This window comes from Oncorhynchus gorbuscha, linkage group LG01 (assembly GCF_021184085.1).
Source record: "Oncorhynchus gorbuscha isolate QuinsamMale2020 ecotype Even-year linkage group LG01, OgorEven_v1.0, whole genome shotgun sequence".
Taxonomy (NCBI): Eukaryota; Metazoa; Chordata; class Actinopteri; order Salmoniformes; family Salmonidae; genus Oncorhynchus; species Oncorhynchus gorbuscha.
The window spans coordinates 33,759,073-33,777,181 of NC_060173.1; the positions used below are offsets into that span (position 1 = coordinate 33,759,073).

Genomic DNA, 18,109 nt, shown 5'->3' on the forward strand with positions numbered 1-18,109 from the left:
AGCAAGTAGGGCATTATCACGTCAATATTTTTTTTCAGGGCTTGCCAAAGCATTGATATTCAAATTATTATTACATTCTAAAATGTGTGTGAATAATGTGGACATTGCCTGACTAAATAGATTGGATGCATGGATTCATGTCAATTTTTCTGTAGCCTATGTGGCCGATGCAGGCACACACTAAGCCTATAAAGCCATGAATAGCGGTAGCATTAATCTCACCATCTCTGTTTTTATAATGAGAAAGCGAGCAAAAACCAGGTTCTTTTTTTATGGAAGGATTTGTATGCAAAGCCAAGTTGAAGTTGTCATCCTCATAATAACCACATGTGATTTTACCGCAACTGTCACCCCCTGACCTTAGATTCTCTGTTTTTCTATATATTTTGTTTAGGTCAGGGTGTGACTAGGGTGGGTACTCTAGTTGTTGTATATCTAGGGGTTTTGTAAGTCTATGTTGGCCTGATATGGTTTCCAATCATAGACAGCTGTTTATCGTTGTCTCTGATTGGGGATCATATTTAGGTAGCCATTTTCCCCACTGTTAGTTGTGGGGTCTATGTTTAGTTGCCTTTCAGCACTAGTTTGTATAGCTTCACGTTTCATATTGGTTGTGTGTTGTTTTTGTTCATTCATTAAAAAGAGAATGTACGCATACCATGCTGCGCCTTGGTCCAATCCTTATGACGAACGTGACAGCAACAGAGTAGCGCAACACCAATTACGGATAATTATAAGCAGGCTTCCCCCCAAAAATACCAAGAAAAAAAGGCAAAAACATCAAATAATGTATATTTTATCTCTCTGTTTGTCACGCCTTGGTCATTGTATTTTGTGTTTTTGTTATATGCTTGGGTAGGCCAGGGTGTGACATGGGTTTATATGTTGTTTTTCGTATTGGGGTTTGTAGTATTTGGGATCGCAGCTAATTAGGGGTGTTGTATAGGCTTGGCTACCTGAGGCGATTCTCAATTGGAGTCAGGTGCTTTGCGTTGTCTCTGATTGGGAACCGTATTTAGGCAGCCTGACTTTTGCTTTGTATTTTGTTGAGTGTTTGTTCCCGTCTCTGTGTAGTAGTCACCAGATAGGCTGTAATTAAGTTTCACCTTCCGTTCTGTTGTTTTTGTATTTCAGTTATTTCATGTACCGCTATTCTGTTCATTAAAGTCATGAGTAACCTACACGCTGCATTTCGGTCCGACTTTCTTCATTCAACAGACGAACAGGCTGAATGTACTTCACCAAATAAAGCATCTGAGTGAGGGAAACAGCGCCTCTCTGTCTCTGTATGTGTAGACCATCTATCTGATGCTGTCTGGTCAAAAATAGTATGATAATATTGATAGTATGATAATATTGATCAGATTTAAAAAACAGTGAGGACTATTGAACAGCGATGACTGTGAAGTCACACAAACGGGTACAAACACACAACATACACACACAATCAAGCACACATAACATACACACTACACACACATGTACACCTTGATTGTGTGTTGTAGTGGTCGGAGGGCAAACATTTAATGTATTGTGAAATCTGTTTTAAATGTATTGAAAATGTATACACATTTTAATATAATGTATATTACTGCCTTAACTTTTGCTGTAACCCAGGAAGAGTAGCTGCGGCCTTGGCAGGAACTAATGGGGATTGCTAATAAATACAAATACAAATCACATGAAAAACCAAACATCACTGACAGAAGAAACTTCAATTGTTGCATCTCGTTGTGTTGTTGTCTTCCAGTGGCTAGCTAGCTAAAATTGTCCCTTTCCATTAGCCATGGATGGAGATGCAGTGCCTTCGGAAAGTATTCAGACCCCTTGACTTGTTCCACATTTTGTTAGGTTATAGCCTTATTATAACACTGATTCCATTGTTTTTCATCAATCTACACACAAAACCCCATAATGACAAAGCAAAAACAGGTTTAGAATTTTTTACTAATTTATTAACAATTAAAAATGAAAAAAAAAAATCACATTTATATAAGTACACACACACACACACACACACACACACACACACACACACACACACACACACACACACACACACACACACACACACACACACACACACACACACACACACACACACACACACACACACACACACACACACACACACACACACACACACACACACACACAGACAGAGAGAAATCAGGACCATAGCTGTCACTGTATTAGGCTAAGCGTAGGTGAGTTGAAGATGGTGAACTAAAAAAGCTAAATGGTGCTGGAATATTGGAGGCAGCTCCTGTTTTCCTTGCGAATTGCAGTAGCCATACTCTCCATGGTTCTAAATCAATAGTTGTTTAGTAGTTTGAAAATGTCAGAAACATTAACTTGCTTGACTATTCTGTAGGTCATGTAACTGTTTGTTACACTGTTTGTTACACTGTTTGTTACACTGTTTGTTACACTGTTTGTTACATGCTTTGAGGACTTCAGACAGATGTTGCTCTCCGGTTTTGTGATGAAACAAAAAGGTGTGGTTGAATGTATTCTGCCACTGATTTTTATTTGTCTCGGTCTTAGGCCTACAGAGGATTCTGTAAATATTCAGACAGCTTCCCTTTTTCCACATTTTGTTACATTACAGTCTTATTCTAAAATTGATAAAACAAATGTTTTTCCTCATTGTTTCCATTGATCATCCTTGAGATGTTTCTACAACTTGATTGGAGTCCACCTGTGGTAAATTCAATTGATTGGACATGATTTGGAAAGGCACACACCTGTCTATATAAGGTCCCACAGTTGGCAGTGCATGTCAGAGCAAAAACCAAGCCATGAGGTTGAAGGAATTGTCCATAGAGCACCGAGACAGGATTGTGTTGAGGCACAGATCTGGGGAAGGGTACCAAAACATTTCTGCAGCATTGAAGGTCCCCATCTATTAATGGAAGAAGTTGAGCAATCGGGAGAGGTGACCAAGAACCCGATGGTGAGGAGGTGACCAAGAACCAGATGGTCACTCTGACAGAGCTCCTCTGTGGTGATAGGAGACCCTTCCAGAAGGGCAACCATCTCTGCAACACTCCACCAATCAGGCCTTTATGGTAGAGTGGCCAGACAGAAGCCACTCCTCAGCAAAAGACACATGACAGCCTGCCTGCTTGGAGTTTGCCAAAAGGCAGCTAAAGGACTCTGACCATGAGAAACAAGATTCTTTGGTCTGATGAAACCAAGATTGAACACTTTGGCCTGCATGCCAAGCCTCACGTCTGGAGGAAACCTGGCACTATCCCTACTGTGAAGTATGGTGGTGGCAGCATCATGCTGTGCGGATGTTTTTCAGGGGAAGGGACTGGGAGACTAGTCAAGATTGAGGGAAAGATGAACGGAGCAAAGTACAGAGAAATCCTTGATGAAAACCTGCTCCAGACCGCTCATAACCTCAGACTAGGTCAAAGGTTCTCCTTCCAACAGGACAACGACCCTAAGAACACAGCCAAGACAATGCAGGAGTGGGTTCGAGACAAGTCTCTGAATGTCCTTGAGTGGCCCAGCCAGAGGCCAGACTTGAACCCGATCGAACATCTCTGGAGAGACCTGAAAATAGCTGTGCAGCGATGCTTCCCATCCAACCTGACAGAGCTTGAGAGGATCTGCAGAGAAAAATGAGAGAAACTCCCCAAATACAGGTGTGCCAAGCTGGGGAAGGATACCCAAGAAGAATCAAGGCTTTAATCACTGCCAAAGGTGCTTCAACAAAGTACTGAGTAAAGCGTCTGAATACTTACGTAAATGTAATATTTCAGTTTCATATTTTTAACACATTTGCAAAAATGTCTAAAAACTTGCTTTTGGGTTGTTATTATGGGATATTGTGTGTAGATTGATGAGGGGAAAAAAGATTTAATACATTTTAGAATAAGGCTGTAACGTAACATAATGTGGAAAAAGTCAAGGGGTCTGAATACTTTCCGAATGCACTGTATGTCATGGTGGCAAGGCATATGAACTAACAGATTATAGAGCAAACAACATAATTATCACAACACAGGTTGTGACATGGCTATTTTATCCTTGCTTGGCTTCCCCAGTGATTTTACCCACGCACTGCTACTGATTATAAGGTAGCAGGTAACTTATAATTTGGCTACAATAATTACAATTGCTTTTGAAGCTTTTGAAATTTTCAAGGTAGGCCTATTTCAGTACTTGAAATTTAATTTGGAGCGCAGAAATTCAAGTAGGCTACTTCAAGCCCCTTGTAAAATTGCAGATCTAACATGGAAAACAAAATGTATTTGTCATGTTATTTCACTACTAGACCATATTGTGAATAAGTTATGTAATTTATTGTCATTATATCTAGAATAATTAATATAAATAGCGTTGGATGTTGCGCAGTAGCCTATCCTACACAATTGCGCACAGTAGACTTGGGGCTCTATATTAACAAACTTAACACAAAGGTAAGTGCAGGTGGTAGCGTTATAGGTTCAGGGGTGAGCCAGAAATATTTTTTGCTATTTTCACTATCACAATTATCGGCGCACTTGCTGGCTTTGGTGCAAAAGGGCTAGGTTTTGATGAATAAACAAGTTGTGGATGTGTGGAGGCTCAGCCCCTCACTGGCCAATCAGAACAAGCTCCATGGCAAAATATGTGGTTGCTTCAAGTTGTGCATTTACGGTCTTTTATGTATTGCCTTGGAATCAACTACAATCATTTCTCCACATGGGCATATAATGTTAAAACAATGTAGAATATGGAGGGTTTTATGCACATCCAAACTTTTCACAGTAGCTGGAGAAAGATGTACTGTAAAGCGAAAGGAAGAATGTCCCCTAACTGTTATACTACTCCCACCTAGAACTGGTTTATGAATATAAATCGGAACCATCTTACAGATCAGATTGCATTCACACATCTCCAAAAGTTGCATAGCATGCAATCCTCAGATGTTTTAACCATAGAACCAGGAAGGTACATACAGTGGGACAAAAAAGTATTTAGTCAGCCACCAATTGTGCAAGTTCTCCCACTTAAAAAGATGAGAGAGGCCTGTAATTTTCATCATAGGTACACTTCAACTATGACAGACAAAATGAGAAAAACAATCCAGAAAATCACATTGAACGATTTTTAATGAATTTATTTGCAAATTATGGTGGAAAATAAGTATTTGGTCACCTACAAACAAGCAAGATTTCTGGCTCTCACAGACCTGTAACTTATTTTTTAAACAACAACAAATAAATAAATGTTAAATGTAATGATATCATAAAATCACCAGGATAAAGAAGTCAGGCTGTTGAACCTTCATTACAGTCTGGCTTAGGAAGACTTGTGAAGGCCTGAAATTTCCATCCCCATTTACAAGATTTTCCATCAAGATAGAACTGCTAAAAGGGGGATGGAGTTGCAATCTACTGTAGAGATAGCCTGCAGAGTTTTGTCCTATTATCCAGGTCTATGACCAAAGAGTTCGAGCTACTACTTTTAATAATCCATCTCACCAGAAACAAGTCTTTCACTGTTGCCGCTTTTTATAAACCCCCATCAGCTCCCAGCTCTGCCCTGGACACCATATGTGAATTGATTGTCCCCCATCTATTGTCAGAGTTCATACTGTTAGGTGACCTAAACTGGGATATGCTTAACACCCCGGCCGTCCTACAATCTAAGCTAGATGCCCTCAATCTCACACAAATCATCAAGGAACCTACCAGGTACAACCCCAAATCCACAAACATGTGCACCCTCATAGATATCATCCTGACCAACTTGCCCTCCAAATACACCTCTGCTGTTTTCAACCAGGATCTCAGCAATCACTGCCTCATTGCCTGCGTCCGTTATGGGTCCGCGATCAAACGACCACCCATCATCACGCTCTCCCTAAAACACTTCTGTGAGCAGGCCTTTCTAATCGACCTGGCCCGGGTATCCTGGCAGGATATTGTCCTCATCCCGTCAGTAGATGATGCCTGGTTGTTCTTCAAAAGTGCCTTACTCACCATCTTAAATAAGCATGCCCCTTTCAAAAAATGTAGAACTGAGAACAGATATAGCCCTTGGTTCACTCCAGACTTGACTGCCCTTGACCAGCACAAAAACATCCTGTGGCGCACTGCATTAGCTTCGAATAGTCCCCACGATATGCAACTTTTCAGGGAAGTCAAGAACCAATATGCACAGTCAGTTAGGAAAGCAAAGGCTAGCTTTTTCAAACAGAAATTTGCATCCTGCAGCACTAATTCCAAAAAGTTTTGGGACACTTTTATTTTTATTTATCCGTTATTTTACCAGGTAAGTTGACTGAGAATATGTTCTCCATGGCAGCAACGACATGGGGAATAGTTACAGGGGAGAGGAGCGGGATGAATGAGCCAATTGTAAACTGGGGATTATTAGGTGACCGTGATGGTTTGAGTGCCAGATTGGGAATTTAGCCAGGACACCGGGGTTAACACCCCTACTCTTATGATAAGTGCCATGGGATCTTTAATGACCTCAGAGAGTCAGGACACCCGTTTAACGTCCCATCCGAAAGACGGCACCCTACACAGGGCAGTGTCCCCAATCACTGTCATGGGGCATTTGGGATATTTTTTTAGACCAGAGGCAAGAGTGCCTCCCACTGGCCCGCCAAACCCACTTCCAGCAGCATCTGGTCTCCCATCCAGGAACTGACCAGGACCAACCCTGCTTAGCTTCAGAAGCAAGCCAGCAGTGGTATGCAGGGTGGTATGCTGCTGTAAAGTCCATGGAGAATGAGAGCACCTCCTCTCAGCTACCCACTGCACTGAGGCTTGGAAACCCTGTCACCACCGATAAATCCACGATAATAAAGAATTTCAATAAGCATTTCTCTACGGCTGGCCACACTTTCCACCTGGCTACCCAAATCCCGGCTAACAGCTCTGCACCGATCGCAGCAACTGGCCCAAGCCCCACCCCTCGCTTCTCCTTCACCAAAATCCAGACAGCTGATGTTCTGAAAGAGCTACAGAATCTGGACCCCTATAAATCAGCTGGGCTTGACAATCTGGACACTCTCTTCCTAAAATTATCCACCGGCATTGTCTTAACCCCTATTACTAGTTTGTTCAACCTCTCTTTCGTATCGTCTGAGATTCCTAAAGATTGGAAAGAGGCTGCGGTCATCCCCCTCTTCAAAGGGGGAGAAACTTTAGACCCAAACTGTTACAGACCTATATCCATCCTGCCCTGCCTTTCTAAAGTCTTCGAAAGCCAAGTGAACAAACAGATCACCGACCATCTCGAATCCCACCGTACCTTCTCCGCTATGCAATCTGGTTTCCGAGCTGGTCATGGGTGCACCTCAGCCACGCTCAAGGTCCTAAACGATATTATAGCCACCATCAATTAAAAACAGTACCGTGCAGCTGTCTTCATCGACCTGGCCAAAGTTTTCGACTCTGTCAATCACCGTATTCTTATCGGCAGACTCAACAGCCTTGGTTTCTCTAATGACTGCCTCGCCTGGTTCACTAACTGCTTCTCATATAGAGTTCAGTGTCAAATCAGAAGGCCTGTTGTCCGGACCTCTGGCAGTCTCTATGGGGGTGCCACAGGGTTCAATTCTCGGGCTAACTCTTTTCTCTGTATATATCAATGATGTTGCTCTTGCTGCGGGTGATTCTTTGATCCACCTCTATGCAGACGACACCATTCTGTATACACCTAGCCCTTCTTTGGACACTGTGTTAACAATCCTCGAAATGAGCTTCGATGCCATACAACACTCCTTTCGTGGCCTCCAACTGCTCTTAAACGCTAGTAAAACTAAATGCATGCTCTTCAACCAATAGCTGCCCGCACCCGCCCACCCACCTAGAATCACTACTCCGGACGGTTCTGACTTAGAATATGTGGACAACTATAAATACCTAGGTGTCTGGGCTAGACTGTAAACTCTCCATCCAGACTCATATTAATCATCTCCAATTCAAAATTAAATCTAGAATTGGCTTCCTATTTCGCAACAAAGCCTCCTTCACTCATGATGCTGAACATACCCTCGTAAAACTGACTATCATGCCGATCCTTGACTTCGGCGATGTCAGTTACAAAATAGCCTCCAACATTCTACTCAGAAAATTGGATGCAGTCTATCACAGTGCAATCTGTTTTGTCACCAAAGCCCCATATACTACCCATCATTGCGACCTGTATGCTCCCGTTGGCTGGTCCTCGCTACATATTTGCTTCCAAACCCACTTGCTCAAGGTCATCTATAAGTCTATGCCAGGTAAAGCTCCACCTTATCTCAGCTCACTGGTCATCATAGCAACACCCACCCATAGCACGCGCTAATGATTATGATTTCTCAGGAGCCAATCCGTTTATCAAAAGTCTTGACTACTTCGCGATTGCATTGGGCAGGACAAAAATAAGCCAAAGCCCCATATAGACCACTGCGGCACACGGGAGGCTCCATCTAAAACATTTTTAATGCTTAACAATTGCCTTGCACAAAGTATGAAAATACTAAAATACTGCGCAGGATTCTTAAAGAATTTCATTTAAATGTTAATTGTATTTTTTGATCACAGAAACAATGGAAAATATGGAAAAATAAATCATGAAATGTTTATTATATAAAGCGGCCAGTGTAATCATCTGCCAGAGAGTCGCCCCAATCGGCCTGAGCCCCAAGTAATACATGTGGGCCAGATAACTCACACCAGAATCAGCCCGAGCTCAATCCCCGCATCCTAGCCATAAGTAATACTGCCTAAGGCGGCCCAGACTCGGGCCACATGACGTTGGCCGAGTCTGACTCTCAGCCAAATGCCCCGACTCTCAGCCGGAATCGGCCCAGATCCAAGGTGCTAGTTTGGTAGGCTGCGTTTCGGCTGTCAAAATTCATGGCATAACCAACTGCATCACTGCTAAGAAATTCTGTTAAAGGTCCCCAAAGCACACACATCCCTGGGTCGCTCGTCCCTTCAGTTCGCTGCAGCTAGCGACTGGAACAAGCTGCAACAGACACTCAAATTGGACAATTTTATCTCAATCTCTTCATTCAAAGACTCAATCATGGACACTCTTACTGACAGTTGTGGCTGCTTTGTGTGATGTATTGTTGTCTCTACCTTATTGCCCTTTGTTATGTTGTCTGTGCCCAATAATGTTTGTGCCATGTTTTGGGCTGCTACCATGTTGTGCCGCTGCCATGTTGTGTTGCTGCCATGTTATTGTCATGTGGTGTTGCTACCATGCTGTGTTGTTTTCTGTTGCTGCCATGCTATGTTGTTGTTTTAGGTCTCTCTTTATGTAGTGTTGTGTTGTCTTTCTTGTCGTGATGTGTGTTTTGTCCTATATTTATGTTTTATTTATTTTTATTTTTAATCCCAGCCCTCGTCTCCGCAGGAGGCCTTTTGCCTTTTGGTAGGCCATCATTGTAAATAAGAACTTGCCTAGTTAAATAAAGGTTCAATCAAATAAATAAAATCATTTGTTGGTTGGTCTTAAATATCCCTTTCAGGGCTGCCTGAAATTAGCACTTTGGGACATGTTTTTAAGGACACAACTCAAATATTTCTACCCCGCCCATCTGGGCGCAAACGAGCTGATAAAAGACAGGTAAATTGCCGAACCTGGCGTTAGGGCGGAAAAATGCCAGTGCGCCAGTTTTTACATGACAAAATCGCAAACTAATGTGTGTTTGAAACTAGCGTCGCATTAATGCCAGCTGAAAATAGAGCACGAAACATGAAACATTTGGAAAATTCCTTCCTGGATCAGATGATGATGTATGAAACTATCACAACATAACTAATTAGCTGGACACCAAATACGCATCAAACAAGTATTATGCATAATTATTGAAGAACCACGTTAATGACGGTATTGATTTAGGTTTTCAGTATCAAGGTAAGGTGACTCTTTCTGTTAGAAGCATTCCATTTTGCAAGTCATACAATGTTTTGGATTTGTGCGCTCAAGGACACACGAAATGTTAAGTAGTTACACAGCATTCCTCTATACAAAATCTGTCTGACAGCTAGATCCAGGATTCATAAAGGGTTCAAGTTCAATGTCTAATTTAACTGATTAATGCTTAATATAATGACAACTTACACTGCCATAAATGCAAGGTCAGAAAAGTAAGGGTTTATGTCACATGATTTCATCAGGAACCATGACCGACCAAGATAAAGGGTTAAACATAGGTATTAAATCAACTCATGAATTGTATTGAATATAGCTATGATCCCTCTTTATATCTTAATGTAATGACATGAAAAAATGATTATCATTGGACTCATCAACAGCTGTAACAAGTTGTACATTGTAGGAAATCCTCACTGGTACCCTAGTTTATAGAAAGTCCCTGGTACACTGTCTACAGTTTCACCAACACATATTGCACGACCCAAACCTAAAGCTTTTAAAGGGGAACTCCCTAACATACACACTATAGTGGCTTGTATGGGGTGAGGATAAGAAAAACCGGGAGCTACGATACTCTGTACTTGGAGTTCAAACCTACCCTGTGATTGACAGCTGACCTGCCCACCACTACCCTGTGTTTTATTTCAGAGAAGGAAGGGTGTGTCCTGCAGCCTCACTCTGACAGTGGCAGACTGACTGGTGTCCATCTGAATGTCACTCAGTGTCAAGACAAAACACCTGCAGATAGACAGTTACTGTAGAGAAGCCTTTCAGCTTTCAGCCTGCAGAGCCTGGAATGGATAGGCACCTTGAGTCATCAAAATTCTATTACTAGGAGCTGTCTCAGCCTGTCTACTACCCATTTGAAAAATATAAACGAGTAAAAATATCCCTCCATTGGAACTGCTACGTATGGAGCCTCTTAAAGTGCAAAAAACCATTCCTCTGTTTAAATTAGTTTAGTGCCCGTGTGGTGAAGGAGGGAATTACATTTAAAAGGCACAGATGCAATTGCAAATGACTTGTGAGCTGGCCCCAAAGCAGAGCTCTATTTCACGTATCCACATGGTTAATATTTTCGAATTAAGTTTATATGAAGGATGACAAGGTGCTGTCTGCACGAGCCTTGGGCTCAGTCACACAGCTCCTCCCTTCACCGTGTGTCCCTCACTCTGTCCACTCTGGCAGCACTGCAATGGTACTGCTTATCTCTTTATAAAATTAAAAAGCTAAGAAATGCACTGTTGAAAGACACACATCAGCAGCCAGCTTTCCCTGAAGATTGACTGCTGGAAATGCAAAGCCTGGAAGGAGGGGTGGATACTATAACTGTCATCTAGTATTTCACACTTTCTTTGGATGGATTGGCCATACTACAGCTGTGATAAAGAGGAGGCCATGACCATGCTGTCAAATTGAGGTTGAGATTCTCGGTCACAGAGAGTAGATGAGGTTCATGTTTAGACTGATTGGAAACCATTCCTTTTAGGTTAAAATACTAGAATATTTCATATTTCAGCTGCTTGTAGTGCATCTATCAAATGAGCAGGTTGACGTTTACTGGGATGAATCTTGTCCTGGAGGCCGAGCTGAGCGATTTCCACTAGATGGGCCAGCGGCAAAGTCAAAATCGGCTATATCGTAAAAATTCATAAATAAAAATGGATTTTTGTTAATTTAATGTTAGGGTTAGCCATAAGGTTAGCAGTGTGGTTAAGGTTGGATTTTATGACTTTGTGGCTGTGCCAGCTAGTGTCTATCCTGCAGAGCTTCCTCCAGTACAACACACCTTTGTCTGCAGGTTGGTTTAGGAAAAAAAGTGGAAAAGGAGAAGCCATTTTAGGTCTGCTGTGAATCCAGGCTGAATGCTAATGATCGCTGAAATGTGATAAGAGTGGAGTGGAGGAGTGGAGGAGGAGATGTGGAGAGAAGGGCCCAAACAGAGGGAACTCACAGGAGGAATGGTTTTCTGTAACACAAGCCTGTGTCCCTCCCAGACAAACCTGTGAACAAAATGACTCCCTCCCAACCTTAAATCCCTCACCTCACACACACAGAAGTACGCACACACGAACTGACACACCCTTCTCCCGCTCCGATAGCTTCCAATGAATGGAGTGGAAATGTGTGGCGTTGCTGGAGAGCCTTGCTCAAGGGGGAAAGACACTTCAGATAGGCCATCTCCGTTGGAGTGTCACTCACCTTACACACGCGAGCGATGCGCGATACAATGGTGTTGTCAAAGAATTCAAACTCCTTTCCCGCTTCGCTGAAGAAGAAGTAAATCTTATCGTCGTCGCCCACCGGGTTGCCTTTGGGCAGGCTCTCCTGGATGTAGGCAGAGCCCACAAAGGCTGGGTCTGGAGGAGCAACAACGTAACCACAGGGTGAAATGTCAACCTAGAACCATGTGTTCTAAGACATGGACATGCCTTTTACATTCACAACGTCTTCTGGCGATTCAGTAATTTTGTAACAGGAATTCTGATAACTTCTGCATGTTGAAATGGACAAAATACCAAGGGAACACATATATTTCTTCAGAGCTATGGTCATTTTAATTCACCATGTTCAGCCTGAGGTCTTCAAATACTGATTGCGTATGTTTAGGGGGAAACTGTTTATCCATGTTAATCAGAGATGTATACAACATTAGAGCATGGCATGAAGCTGCTACAGGAGAGCTAGCTGCCTCAAGACCTGAACTTACCCTGAAGCCAGTTCAAGGAGTTTTCTGTTTTCAGGGCAGCGCCTTGGCCCAGGCTCTTGTAAATAATAGGTTCATTTCCTTGGAAATTACTGACCGTCCCAGCATACAGCTCTCCATCTATAATGCAAGGAAGAACAAGATGAAGACAAACAATATCTGGACCAGGAGACAAGGAACCTCTGTGTCACTCATAACAAACCCTTGAATCTAAAATCAAAGCGTTGTCTCCTAATATGTTTACAGTACGGAACACACAAGAATGAACTCTTGTAAGATACATTCCAACTTTATCATTGATTAATCTATAATTAAGTATGTCAATGTGTTGTCTATTATGTTTATGTATATATTGTATTGTATACAGTATGTATTGTGTACTCAGTCTTATGGAAGCCAAACATATTTCCATGACAGTAAATAAGTGACCCCTATAGTGTACCTACCAGCCATGATGGCAGTGGACTTGTACTCAGGGTTGAAAGGGCAGCGGCCGCGTCCATCCTCTGTCACTATCTCCCCAGTCTGGCTCCTCACCAGAGTGAAGTCAGCTGTGTTCTGGAGAGGGCGGAGAGAGAGAGACTTGAGGAAATATAGGGCTGTAATCTACACTGACCATCGCATTCTGGCCAGTGTTTTCAACTGCACTATGGCCCAAATGATGGGAAGGGAAACACTGGTTGGTCGCAGCTGGTCCCTTTGGGGTGGTTCAAACCAGGGTTGTTTGGAAACATGGTTGTCACATTGTGTGGTCACAATGCAAAAAGGGCTTGTTACTACCCAATGCTACAGAGACACACTTGATAAACAGTATCTCTATTTAAGTAAATGTTATTATATGATTCCATTTAGAAATGATCTGGTGATGGGGAAGATGAGGAGGGCTGCTTAGAGAAGGGATGGACATGACTGTCTGTATAAAGTACTGTATATCTCTCTGTGTGGGCTGAGACTCAGTGGTTTTGATAAGAAGGGAGACTTGGGAGGAGGAGACGCTCAGGAATTCTGGTTCACAACCTAAAGTTCTGCCAAGAGACTTTCCCTCCTCCCTTAATGTTCTCTCCCATACTGAATTATTGCAGAGGGGATTTGAGATGTTCTTTGACTGTCAATATTTCTAAATGGAAATGTCAATGTTATTCTGCATGGCCTCGGAGACCTGTCTGCTCCATCAGCTGAACACATTTAAAGATGCACTTCCTGTTCTAAAACGTCTTCATACAACTCAGAGCCACTCATGCTCACTAAACATCTGTAAGGGGTCAAATTGGAATACACTGATTTGAGGAGGAATAAAATGCTGTCTCCAGGGGGAAATACTATAAAATAGAGAAGAAAAGCTGTACCTTGATTGACAGAGTGAATTACATGACTAATTACATCTCTCTACAGCACACAGGCATGGTGGTTCTCTCTACAGCACACAGGCATGGTGGTTCTCTCTACAGCACACAGGCATGGTGGTTCTCACACAGGCATGGTGGTTCTCTCTACAGCACACAGGCATGGTGGTTCTCTCTACAGCACACAGGCATGGTGGTTCTCTCTACAGCACACAGGCATGGTGGTTCTCTCTACAGCACACAGGCATGGTGGTTCTCACAGCACACAGGCATGGTGGTTCTCTCTACAGCACACAGGCATGGTGGTTCTCTCTACAGCACACAGGCATGGTGGTTCTCTCTGGTGGTTCTCACAGCACACAGGCATGGTGGTTCTCTCTACAGCACACAGGCATGGTGGTTCTCTCTACAGCACACAGGCATGGTGGTTCTCTCTACAGCACACAGGCATGGTGGTTCTCTCTACAGCACACAGGCATGGTGGTTCTCTCTACAGCACACAGGCATGGTGGTTCTCTCTACAGTACACAGGCATGGTGGTTCTCAACAGCACACAGGCATGGTGGTTCTCTCTACCACACACAGGCATGGTGGTTCTCTCTACAACACACAGGCATGGTGGTTCTCTCTACCACACACAGGCATGGTGGTTCTCTCTACAGCATACAGGCATGGTGGTTCTCTCTACAACACACAGGCATGGTGGTTCTCTCTTACACACACAGGCATGGTGGTTATCTCCACAGCACACAGGCATGGTGGAACTGTATGCTAAGAAATCAAACTCACACTTACTATGTATGCACAGATTGGACTGAAGGCGTAGGTTCCACACACGTATAGATGGGTACTGTTCACACGCAGTAAAATCTTGATGTAATTGAAGCAATCAGTCTGCATTAAAGACACAGGAGAGGAGAGAGCATCGTTAATATGACTCATAGGTTTCCACAAACCATTCTGGAGGGAAAGTTCCTCAAGTTGAGTGGAGTAGCTCATTGGGTGACCCTCCAAGCATATTTCCACATTACCAGAATTAATTGCTTTCAAATAGCCTGGGAGGCCTGTTGCTAGCATTGTCCCAAATGTCTGAGTGACTGTCTCACACAGAACACTGATTAGTGTCTTCTTCAAGATCCTGGTCTATGAGCCTTTGTCCCCCAACCCATCAATCAAACCAGGAATCAATCATACAATGTTGCCATCTGATAATATACTGTACTTCCCACAGTATTGAGGTTTCTCTACAATCACAGAGGGGTTGCTTAGATGGGATGCATAGCAATTTGTCTGGCTATAAAAAATGTACACAGGCCATCACTACTGAATGGAAATGTACAACTTAAATGGAAAGTTCCATTGCTACTGGCAGTTCATTTTCAGTACTACGGCACAAAACGAGCTTGAGAACTGGCATGGAAGTGTAAACATTGCCACTTTAGTTCCACAAATACAGCGCAATGTACTCACCTGTAGGTCTTTGCCCTTGAAACTGCACTCATCTCTCTTCCTGTCATGGGTGCTCCATGTCAGCTAGAGGAGAGGGGAAGTGTCAACATACATTACAAAGACACAGCACAGAGCTGTAAAGAACACAGCTGTGGTCCTCTGTAGCTTAGTTGGTAGAGCATGACGCTTGGATAGTGGGTTTGATACCCGGTACTAATCATATGTCAAATCTGCACGCGCATGACTGTCAGCTGCTTTGGATAAAAGTGTCTGCTAAATGGCATATACATGTAACAGTGGGGCAAAAAAAGTATTTAGTCAGCCACCAATTGTGCAAGTTCTCCCACTTAAAAAGATGAAAGGCCTGTAATTTTCATCATAGGTACACTTCAACTATGACAGACAAAATGAGAGAAAAAAAAATCCTGAAAATCACATTGTAGGATTTTTAAAAAATTGATTTGCAAATTGTGGTGGAAAACAAGTATTTGGTCAATAACAAAAGTTTATCTCAATACTTTGTTATATACCCTTTGTTGGCAATGACAGAGGTCAAACGTTTTCTGTAAGTCTTCACAAGGTTTTCACACAATGTGCAGATCTCCTCTAGAGAAGTGATGTTTTGGGGCTGTTGCTGGGCAACACGGACTTTCAACTCCCTCCAAAGATTTTCTATGGAGTTGAGATCTGGAGACTGGCTAGGCCACTCCTTCGTTGCCCGTGTGGTGTGTTTGGTATCATTGTCATGCTGAATGACCCAGCCACGTTTCATCTTCAATGCTCTTGCTGATGGAGGGAGGTTTTCACTCAAAATCTCACGATACATGGCCCCATTCATTCATTCAACGTTTGACCTCTGTCATTGCCAACAAAGGGTATATAAAAAAGTATTGAGATAAACTTTTGTCATTGACCAAATACTTATTTTCCACCATAATTTGCAAATAAATTCATTAAAAATCCTACAATGTGATTTTCTGGATTTCTTTTCTCATTTTGTCTGTCATAGTTGAAGTGTACCTATGATGAAAATTTACAGGCCTCTCTCATCTTTTTAAGTGGGAGAACTTGCACAATTGGTGGCTGACTAAATACTTTTTTGTCCCACTATATATATATACACATATATATATTACTGTAGAACATTGTCAAAGATGTTATACACCAACCATGTACATGATATAATTCCACACATCCTCACCCTGACTCACGGTTACTGTTCATGCACACAGAGAAACAACACAATACAACACTGTTGTGAAGTGTATCTGAGAGCCGAGGGTATTAGATTCCACCTCTAGAAACACGACAAATATGTTTCAATCGTTCAGCTAGGGCCGCTGGGCTGTTGTGTCTACTTTGATTTGCACTATGTTTAGACTTACTGTGGTGAGCTGAGGTGGTGGCCAGGCGGAAGGTCAAGTCCCAAACCACCTCCACGATATGAGGTCATTATTAACAGGTGCCTTTCAAATGCCATGTCGATACTGATTTTATTATGCAGATGGATTGTCCGTTTTGAAGCATACTCCCAGATGAAATGTGTTTATTGCACAGAAATAGTATCAATTATGACTATGTCTAATATCCCTTCCTTATGAAAAATAGGCTACCTCTTGAATGTCTCTCAAAACACACAGACACACTTGTGCCCACTTACATTACGTTGTAGCTTGACTCTGCTGATATCAGAGAGGTTGAGGGCGAAGAGCTCCTCTCGTGCTCCAACATAGAGCATGTTATCTTCCTTACTGAGGAGCAGAGAGGTATAATTGAAGACCCCATCCATAGAGAATCTCTTGGCTGACCTCTCATTTGCATCTGAGGAGAGAAAAAAACAGAAAGAGGAGAAGAAATATTAACAAACTGAATGTTTTACTGCAATATGAACCCCTAGAAAGCATTAACAGATTTGCCAAGACAATAATTTTTACATCAATATGGTAATACTGTCTGTGTTATTTTGTTTGTGTATACATGTGCTCTCTGCTCCCATGACAACAACATTGTCTGGCCTAGCAGGCTCTCTTTCTGCTGACTCCATCCCTACAGGGGAGCTACAGTAGGAGAGATGGACAGAGCCTGGCCTCCTGAGCTCATAATAAGAAATAAAAATGACCCAACCACAGGACTAAAAGCAGCAGCTGGAGGAGTGTGTGTGTGTGCTCAGCCTCCAGTCCTGTCACCCTCTCTCATCACCTCTGGAGAGGGCTGCAGAAAGAGAGTGAAAGCCAACTCCCTATCTTTCTCGCTATCTTGACACCCCTTCAAAAGCCCACCCTCTGCCTGCAGCCACATGTCACATCATTGACTCCATCTCTAAGCCGAAAGCTCCACATTCAGCACATTGTTGCAGAGTGGAGGTCTTCTGAGCTGGCCAGTCCAACATAAACGACATGGAGAACATTTTGCCATGAAAACATATGCTACTGTATATAAATGCCTACTAAGTGATTCTCTGAAGACATCACTGCCTTACGGATTATGAGTCAACCCAAAGATTTAAATACATTTCAATCAATACATTTGCAGACTCGACATGAACTACTGAGTCTATGCTATACATTCGCAACGCAATATTTATAGTTTTAGCTTATCAGAGAAGATACAGTAGTCCTACCTCTACCTTTCAATACAGAAACACATTTTAATATTTGATCATATTTGATCAGTATAGTGCTGCTTCATGCTAGTGAGCCATTTCCTCTCTCTCCTTTCCTTT

The 18,109-nt window shown here is 42.6% G+C and overlaps 1 protein-coding gene across 4 annotated transcripts in view; it reads right to left on the reverse strand.

The window, feature by feature from the left end:
- The window catches only part of LOC124036366 (semaphorin-4B-like), a 103,228-nt gene that overhangs the window by 10,754 nt on the left and 74,365 nt on the right, over nucleotides 1-18,109 (reverse strand). For all 4 annotated transcript variants that reach the window (XM_046350878.1, XM_046350897.1, XM_046350888.1 and 1 more), the window contains 6 exons: nucleotides 17,048-17,208; nucleotides 15,409-15,471; nucleotides 14,734-14,832; nucleotides 13,042-13,153; nucleotides 12,599-12,715; nucleotides 12,091-12,248 (listed from right to left, as the gene is read on the reverse strand). In XM_046350878.1, coding sequence (XP_046206834.1) covers nucleotides 12,091-12,248; nucleotides 12,599-12,715; nucleotides 13,042-13,153; nucleotides 14,734-14,832; nucleotides 15,409-15,471; nucleotides 17,048-17,208 — 710 coding nt within the window. The remainder of the gene's footprint in view (nucleotides 1-12,090; nucleotides 12,249-12,598; nucleotides 12,716-13,041; nucleotides 13,154-14,733; nucleotides 14,833-15,408; nucleotides 15,472-17,047; nucleotides 17,209-18,109) is intronic.